Here is a 9,556-nt window from a genome sequence, read left to right on the forward strand (position 1 = left end):
GTTATTTGATTATTTAAATTGTATTAGATGTGTAGGAACAAGTAAACATAGATGCTAAATTCAGCTCTTACAATAATTAAACTCGAACTATGGGGCAGGTAAAGTTCACCTGGTTCAACCTCGAACTTTGAAGGTATAATGTGATGATCACTATGCCCAGCCGCCTTTACTTTCTCTAACGTGAATCAGATACCCAACAGAGATGGGTAGACTCATAGACATCCTACAGACTCGAGACTTTCAGTTAGCACTCTAACGCCCTACAACTCGACCACGAAGCCTCACGTTTCAGATTCAGCACCATATTATTTGAATCTCTGACTTACCACAGCCAGCTTTGTTGGGACCAAGAGCAAAAGATTTGCCATCATAGCAGCATCCGTAGTTACTCTCTTCACAGTTTCCTAGAGCTGCAAAACATTAGGAGGGACAACATGGTAATGGTAGCAATCACTCTGGTGCAGTGTTTCTTCCAGACTTTTTTTCTCCGGGAGGGGGGCGGACACGACGAAGAGATGCCTGGAAGAAACTCTGCTCTGGTGTTTTCTAAAATATTTTGTCTTATCAAATGACTTCAATGGTGGTTTTCTGACACAAACCAATGACTGCATGACACCCTGACACAAACAAAACATGACTGTATGACCGACCCTGACACAATCCAATGACTGCATGACTTACCCTGACACAAACCAATGATTGCATGACTTACCCTGACAAAAACAAAACATGACTGCATGACTTACCCTGACACAAACCAATTACTGCATGACTTACCCTGACACTAACAAAACATGACTGTATGACTGACCCTGACACAAACAGAACATGACTGCATGACACCCTGACACAAACAAAACATGACTGCATGACTTACCCTGACACAAACGCTGCTCCACCTGTAGCTCAATGGTCTTGAGGTCGACGAACGAGGGGGAACGGAACACATTTTGAGGACCGCCGGCGATGGCTTGCAGCTCAGCATCAGACGACAGGCCTATACCGATGGCAATGATCTGCACGCCCTGGGCCTTCAGGCGCTGGGCCGCCTCGAGAGCTGAAACATGCGTATGGCTGGCTTGGTTATAGGCGTATGATAGACTTTATGGTCTTATAGACAGACATTTGGGTTTTATAGCTGAAACATGCGTATGGCTGGCTTGGTTATAGGCGTCTGACAGACTATGGTCTTAAAGACAGATATTAGGATTTTATAGACAGACTTTACGGTCTTATAGACAGACATTAGGGTTTTATAGACTCCATTGCTGAAACATGCGTATGGCTCGCTTGGTTACAGGCGTCTGATAGACAGACTCTACGATCTTATAGACAGACATTAGGGTTTTATAGCAGACATTACGGTCTCAATAGACAGACAGCATGACGATTCTTACTTTCTGAAACTTTTCTTCTATTTTAACATATTTTTTTGTGTGGATGAAAACAACGACATGAATGAAAACACACAAGACTGGCACATTTGCTAATCAATGACTTGTGTTCAGCCAGGCTTACATCCCCTTACTCGCTGTGTTATTGTTGGATACGCCGTCTGTCATCAAGAGCATGATGTTGGGGGCTTGGATTCTCTCCCCTGCCGGAACGCTGAACATTTGTGTGTCGACGACTAAGTTCAGGGCCCTGTCTATGAATGTCAGGCCTTTCATATAGGGAGCAGTTTTCAAAGCCTGGGGAAACAAAATATAAAGTAACGCAGTTTTCACGATTTTTCCGACGTTTTCTTTAACTTGCTTTCGCGTCTGTTTTTTTTTTCCAATCAAATCTTCCGATCGAAGTTTCGGGCACTTCCTGGTTAGCTAGCGCGCTGAAATTTTTAGGGAAGGTTTGTTTCCGATGACAATACAATATTCAATTATTATTACTACTAAATTGATCAATGGGAAACTTGTATTGATCATTTTAGACTCCTATTGATTTGTACCAAAAAAAGGGACATAACCAAGTAATTGTAATTTGACGAACACAAGGTTCGGTACTTTCCCTCTTCAGGCTTACTGAAGGAGCGAGCACGCGATTGGCTGAGTAGTGGTCACGCGGTGTTTGTGTACAAACCTATGCAAATCTGACTGATCAGGAAGTAGAATGTTGATGGTTGAATGGTTTGCACGCGAGGGCAAAATGGTGAAAGAAACGGCAACACAGAAGAAACGTCGATTGGAAAAGGCACGTGTTTTTTACGAATTGTCTTCGTTTACCCAAAAAAAAAAGTGAATGCGAGAAGATAAAATCGATAGCAAGATTTGAATGCAAACAAACAGACAAAGACTAAAAAGTAGAAAATAATTATCATTAAAAAAGTTTTTAAAAACCCACGTTTTCTGATTGAACTAAAAAATAGAAAATAAATGCTATACATCACAATAATGCAAGCGATTACTCTACTATAAGCGATCGCAAACTGCGTGCGCATTATGACAAAAAATGAAAAACGTGGGGCGCCGTGATTTTCTTACAGTTTTTAATACTGTTGACTCTCTACAAGCTCCCTCATAAAACTCAATAGTATTATCTAATCAATAGTAATATAACTTTTACATCTTATATTAACAATGACCGATAAAAAAACTTTTACTTCGGCGCCCCACGTTTTTCTTTTTTTGTCATAATGCGCACGCAGTTTGCGATCGCTTATAGTAGAGTGATCGCTTGCATTATTGTGATGTATAGCATTTATTGTCTACTTTTTAGTTCACTCAGAAAACGTGGGTTTTTAAAAACTTTTTTAATGATAATTATTAAAACACAGGAAACGGATGACTTAAAAGTGTTCAGTTATTCAAAGTCTGTAGCTGTATAGTTTCTCATCTAAATTTGAATCCAGCTGCTTCTATCTTGAACATTTACATGAGAAATTTAACCATCAAATAAAAGGTTGTTTTTTTTTACCGATAAAGTAAGTCAAATATAGCTGGGAGATAATTTCACGCAGAGTTATTTGAATGTAGATAAATCATATTAAATAATCATTAAATGAAATGAAATTAAAACATACATTTCTTACACTTTTTATTTGTATTTGCTTTAACCTAAGTAGTTTTTAATAAGATTATTATAAATTTAAAAAAAATGGAATTATTGTTAGAATCTTTAATCTGAAGGTTTTGATCCTGTGTCTGTATATTTATCTCCTGGTTTCCCGGAAAAATACGCAATCGGAAAACTGCGCAACGGAAAACTACGCAACGGAAAACTACGCAAACAGAAAAACGCGCAAATACAAACTAATTATACTAATAAACTTTAACTTAATTATATTTGTGGAGATATGTTTAATTATGCTACAATTTTCACGTAGTCACTCTTTAATAATGTCTATCGATGCTCGATTCAGTAAAATAAAAATGCCACTAGCGCCCTTTTTTTTGTGCGCAGTTTTCCGTTGCGCATCTTCCGGTCTTCTGTATTACCTGTGCGATAGAGGCCGAATCTTGTAGGTCCTTCAGGTCAAACAACTTATTGGGGTAGTCGCTGAACACGACTGCACCAAACTGTACAGCGCTCGGGCCGATGGGGAACTGTGACGCAAGGTCGGCCACAAACTGCATCTGACTCTGGTAGTTGTCGACGCCGATGCTGGCTGAAGAGTCGATGACGCACACGATGTCGGCGATGGCGGGAATACAGACAGCTGGGAACAAGGAAACAATTTGTAGCGCAAACTGTCTGCGTGCAAAAAAGCACTTAAGGGCATTATCACAGACAATCAATTAGCAAGTAGATACTATTGACTATAGTGTAGAAGGTAAAATGTTTAATTCCACATCTTCTAATATAAAAGCTTAATATTCTAACTATACAGTTTTTTTTAAAAATAAATCGTCGTTTCTAATTATATATATATATATATATATATATATATATATATATATATATATATATATATATATATATATATATATATATATATACTAGCCGTCCCGGCCAGGCCCTGCTCTGGTTTCTGTGAAAAACCTTTATGTTAAAGACCGTTACCTGTGTGTTTAGTAATCATCATAAACCCGGCATTGCCCACCCAAACCACAACCAACCAAAACAACAAGACGCAAACATAACGCTAACACAATTACAAATACAAACGAAAACAAAAACCTAACAACAAACCCAACCACAACCACAAACACCAATACGAACATAAATAAAAAAAAACGAAAAAGCAAACGAAAACAAACCAAATCCAAACGCAAAACCAACCACAAACACAAACCCAAAGAAAAAAACACAAACGAAAAAGCAAACGAAAACAAACCAAATCCAAACGCAAAACCAACCACAAACACAAATACAAACACAAACCCAAAGAAAAAAACACAAACGAAAACGAAAAAAGAAAGAACAAAAACGAACCAAATCAAAACGCAACCACTAACGCAAACCCAACCTAAACACAAAGAAAACATTAACGCGAACATAAACGCAAAGTGCTCACAGTCTAGCCTGGGGCAGAATCGCCTGTTTCAGCTTAATAATCGACTACAGTACCCCAACTTATTCATAGTCTTTTGCACTCACTTAAACGAACGTAGCTGCCAAACCAAACCAAATGAACGACTATAATACTCCAAGCTTATTCGTAAAATACCTACAACATTTGCACTTGATCAATCCCCGCTAATTATGTAATTATTTTTTTCCCAACACCAAAACAAAGTAATAAAAAGTAAATTCTTTTCCAGTAATGCAATGTTTTATAAAGGGAAGTAATTGTGTTTTCCTAATTTATCAAAGGGAAGTAAGTGCTAATGGACTAAATATAAATAATTTTCAGACATAATTAGAATATTTGTTATTTTTTTTAAATTTTGTTTTCTGAACATGCCGACAATTATTAGTATCAGTTTGAAAAATGAAAATTATTTCCCAACACTTTCAATAGTAATGTTTTAACTCATAAATTTAGACTATGAGTACGATAATAGTCTAACACTTAAATCCATCGAAGTATGTCAACGACAAACAAACTTATTTTTACATACAGAATTGAGCTTTATATATTAGATAAATATATATAAATATAAATATAAATATATATATATATATATATATATATATATATATATATATATATATATATATATATATATATATATATATAGGTACTAACCTTTGACACCAGGTAACAAAAGCAAGCAGACACACACAGTTAAGCACATAGAGGCTGCCATTGTAAAAACTCGTTATTTTCTGCTCTTGCTTCAGTAGCTGAAACATGTTAAAAATATTTTAAAATATGTTCTGTGATTTACTGCTCAACATTTTGAATACACTTTTTGTTTTCAGTAACTTCTAGTTTTTGTTATGGAAATATGTAAGTGATACATTTTTTTCAATAGGGTATGTTTTTCGACTAAATGGATCAACGACTGGCTTTTGAAAAATATGGCACGAGATGGTCAAGCCGATTAAGAATTAATTATTCCAGAAATGTCTGTGGATATTATCCATGCTTCTCCATGTGATCCTACTCACCTGGTCACTCACCAACTTCCACGTCTGCACAGAGGCCCCCTCTATGGTCAGACAGTGCTTATATGAAAACCTAGGTCACGTGATAATCCCACCATTGGCTAGAATTTGTTGCAAGTAGTTTCTAGAAAGCCCTGAGTTACGTCAGTGTGACGCCATCAGTAGCCCCATCACTTTCTCCCAGCGGTTCTCACAATATGGGGACCAGTGTCAGACAAGTCCTCGGGTCTCCTTTGAAAATTAAATGTTCGTCAAATTATTCTTTTAAATCTATTCCCCTTTATGACTCGTAGTTAAGTTATAACGTCTCCATTTTAACAAGGTATTACTCATGCAGCATAATCATCAATTTAAAACCCAATATCATCGTTTTATAAAAGTGCTCGACAATTCCTTATATAGCTAATATATTACTCATGCCGCATAGTTATACATTGAACACCCAATATCATCGTTTTATAAAAGTCCACGACAATTCATTATAACTAATGGCTTCTGTGAAGATACCAACATACAAACAAATGTAAACAAAGGGTAACCCGGACACAGTTATAACCAGTGTTTCTTCCAAACTTTTTTCTCCGGGGGGGCACTTGAAATCTTCGGGGGGGGGGGGGGGGGGCGGTAAACTTTCTTCGGGGGGGCGGACACTGTTAAAAGTATATATTTTCTATATAAATTATATAAATTTCATTTCGTTCGGGGGGGGGGGGGCGGTAAAAAAATTTCGGGGGGGCTTCGCCCCCCCCCCCGAAGAGATGCCTACAAGAAACTCTGGTTATAACGTTTGTCTTTCATCTTGTGTCTCTAAGTATCTTGAGGTCATGGTGGTCTATAAATAACCATATGTGTCAATTTTCCACCCTCGCAAAAATTGTTATCTATCAATTTTATTTAAAAAAAATATAATACGTAATACGTCCCATTGGTGTCGGCCCCACATTAAATACATCATCAGTAAAGCCAATATCCTGTCTGACGTTTGATTTTTTGTGGACCCTTACTCTATATCTAGTTCATTATCTTTGTAAAAACCAACTATGATTCACATACAGACAGGTCAGGGGTACATGCGAAGTGAAATGAGAACCACTGGCTTGTCTGTTTCGGTTTGCATAACCGAAAAGTAGATGAATTTCGCTGACCAAAACTCAGGTATCTAATGAACACACTCTCCTCGTCTGCTCCAAAGGTCAATAATCTCCAACCTAGCCTAAAACAGGTTCAGAAGAAGCATTGCGACGGTTTCGTCTTGGGTAGTTAGATCAGTGCGCATTAGTGCATACATTATGCGCACTAAATGAGTGCTCCACTGCCGTTCGTCAATACTTTTATCTTCTGGGGCAAACTTCTTGGCGAGTGTGTTAAAACATTCTTACACTGTTTGTTTTAGAGGCTGGCACGGTTAATAACGAGTAATAGATCCCGTTCATTTACGTAACGTGCTTATTAGGTGATAGTGACGCACATCTATCCTATAATGGAGTAGCTTTAATCAGTACGTAGGCAGACATTTGCATTAGGTGTACTTCTAATCCCACTTACACTGTTTTGTCTATGTCGTCAGAGTTTCTTCCAGGCATCTCTTTCATAGAAAGGCTACCGCCCCCCCCTCCCCCCGAACGAAATATAGTTTATATAGAAAACATACTTTTACCAGTGTCCGCCCCCTCCCGAATATATCAAGTGTCCGTCGGAGAAAAAAGTCTGGACAAAACGCTCTATGTCGTTCGCTTGAACATTTCTTTCTGTTAATTTAATTCTTATTTTAGTAATTAGAAAAATATGTCAATGTTGTCATAAATATAGTCATGGATGTTTTCCAAATATTTGTATTAACACATTGAGTGACTAGACGAGTATTGTTGTTTATCACTCATTACATGTTTGCGTTTGTTTCTATTAATGTTTGTGAGACCTTTTTGTGACGTCATGCAACTCAAGATGGATGAAAATTAGCAACATTGCGAAATCCAAGACTAAAACACTTATTAAATATTTAATTAAAAAAAAAACAACCAAGATCTACATCTGTTTTGTAATCGGGCAACTAAACGAAACATCGTCTTGATTCAACCAAGACAAGCTCCGCCCCTACATGAAGACTATCACGTGACACCCTCGACCTAGTTGAAGTGGTGTTCAGCAGGCCCTAACGTGTATGTAAATGAAGAGATCCAACCAACTCCCACTTCAGCAGCCAGGGGTGTTAGTTATCTCCCTTTAGAGTGATGCATCAATGAGTTGGGTTACTTACCCCTGTACTACACGCCGCTCAAAAAGTATAATCACGGGTCCTGGTAAGATTTAGACTTGTATGCATCAGACACATTGGTAGGAAATAAGGAATTAAAAACAGAGTTTCTTCCAGGCATCTTTTCGGGAGGGGCTAAGCCCCCCCGAAATTTTTTTACCGCCCCCCCCCAACAAAATGAAGTTTATATAATTTATATAGAAAATATATACTTTTAACAGTGTCCTCCGCCCCCCCCCCCCCCGAAGAACGTCTACCGCCCCCCCCCCCCCCCCCCCCCCCGAAAACTTCAAGTACCCCCTGGAGAAAAAAAGTCTGGAAGAAACACTGATTAAAAGTATTCACAAATTAGTGGAAGTCCTAACATAAAGTATACCGTATGAAGTAATTTGATTAAAGGGTCAAAGCTGAGTCACAATATTTCATCACAAACTTACAGTGTTAACACGGAATAAGATAAAAAAAATGAAAGCTTGATTTGAGATTTTATTTATAACCTAATTAAGTGTAACAAACAAACAAGTTAATTAAAAAGTCTAGTGACATTTAAGCGCAATTTCCTTATGTTATCTAAAAATAGCTCTGTCGTAGCGTAAATCAAGAGCAGGGTTAGTAAAACCATTGGTTAGTTATTAAAACTTTTTTTATTAATTTTTTTTTCAGTATTTTACATGCTTTATTTACAATAGAGTTACATGACTAAAAACCATTGCGCGCCTAGCTACCGAACGTGATGTCGCAGCCATTGAACGTGATGTCGCAGCTATTGAACGTGATGACGCGTGTGGTGTGGTTGGATAAAAATGCCTACTAATTCGTCCAAATTTTAATTAATTAAAAAAAATTTGTGACCGAACGAAAGGATATTTTTGAAAACTTTCTTCTGCAATATTGTTCTACATTATGGCAGGAATCGATTGGTACATGTTTCAAGTCGCTAAGTGGTCTGGTTGCCGAGATATGGGCCAAAACCTGCATTTTTTTGGAGTTTTTTTTGGCTTTTCCGGGAAATCCATGAAGAAACCCTGAATTTTTTTGGCTTATGTTCATCCTCGTACTTGCTTAACATAATTGCTTTGGAACTAGTCCTCGGTATTGCTTCGTTGAGGAGGAGATACGACTTAAGCTGCGGACACACATCCATCCATCCATCCATTCATTCATCATTCATACATCCAGAAATGACGAGTTAATAAAACACAATTCTCCAGAATGGAAATTGCGCTAAAAAAAAAAGCCTTTGCAGCTTAGCAACCTTAGGCAATGACACAATACATGTGTTGCGCTAAATAGTTACTATAACTGACTTAATTTCTAGAAAAAATCGTTATTATGACTGACTTATTTGTTAGGAAAAATCGTTATTAAAACTATAACTGTTATTTGCTTGGAAATAATCCTTGCAATAACTGACTTATTTGTTAGGATGAGCTTGTATTTTATCATACAATTTTGTTGCATGGTTACTGCCCATAACTTAGAATATGTATAACAGTCATCCCAGTCAACTCGTCTATACGGCCCATTGTATTCAAACAACTGGTGCGACTATCGACTAGTCACATGACTCGAAACTTGTGAAACGATTTCCTACAGTCCCGATTACGTCCCTGAGCCCACCCAGATTTAATGGGTACCCAACTAACTGCAGGGAAAGTAAGGCGGCTGGGCGTGGAATGGATGAACTCTACTTCATCTGCTCTATTGACCGCCCGATCCGAGCGGGTAGCTTTGTGCTGTTTACGGAAATAACATCGTGTGTGAGAGTAATAAATTTTGAGTTTTGCTGTTCCAAATTAGATGGGTAACATTGTC

At 37.7% G+C, this 9,556-nt stretch overlaps 2 protein-coding genes across 3 annotated transcripts in view; both read right to left on the bottom strand.

The window, feature by feature from the left end:
* LOC131937183 (matrilin-2-like) overlaps positions 1 to 918 on the bottom strand; it is a 48,384-nt gene extending 47,466 nt beyond the window's left edge. For both annotated transcript variants that reach the window (XM_059294397.1, XM_059294398.1), the window contains exons 1-2: positions 878 to 918; positions 327 to 410 (exon numbers count right to left, since the gene is read on the bottom strand). The gene's annotated coding sequence lies outside the window, so the exon portion shown is untranslated. The remainder of the gene's footprint in view (positions 1 to 326; positions 411 to 877) is intronic.
* On the bottom strand, positions 295 to 5,581 carry LOC131937192 (cartilage matrix protein-like). The gene is made up of 6 exons (XM_059294406.1): positions 5,491 to 5,581; positions 5,126 to 5,223; positions 3,432 to 3,652; positions 1,529 to 1,691; positions 878 to 1,057; positions 295 to 410 (listed from the first exon to the last, which is right to left on the bottom strand). The coding sequence occupies exons 2-6, from the start codon at positions 5,184 to 5,186 to the stop codon at positions 295 to 297; spliced, it is 741 nt and encodes a 246-aa protein (XP_059150389.1). The 5' UTR covers positions 5,187 to 5,223; positions 5,491 to 5,581.
* Between the last annotated feature and the right edge of the window lie 3,975 nt (positions 5,582 to 9,556).

This window comes from Physella acuta, unplaced genomic scaffold (assembly GCF_028476545.2).
Source record: "Physella acuta isolate Inbredline_101_S28 unplaced genomic scaffold, ASM2847654v3 ptg000202l, whole genome shotgun sequence".
NCBI classification, from domain to species: Eukaryota; Metazoa; Mollusca; class Gastropoda; family Physidae; genus Physella; species Physella acuta.

What these genes read in the sequence shown, in the direction of transcription:
- LOC131937192 (XM_059294406.1), bottom strand. Translation starts at nt 5,186, where the DNA reads ATGGCAGCCTCTATGTGCTTAACTGTGTGTGTCTGCTTGCTTTTGTTA. An exon ending in ATTCGGCCTCTATCGCACAG is followed by an intron (nt 1,692 to 3,431) that starts GTAATACAGAAG and finishes TTGTTTCCCCAG; the next exon opens with GCTTTGAAAACTGCTCCCTA. An exon ending in GGAGCAGCGTTTGTGTCAGG is followed by an intron (nt 411 to 877) that starts GTAAGTCATGCA and finishes AATGTTTTGCAG; the next exon opens with CTCTAGGAAACTGTGAAGAG.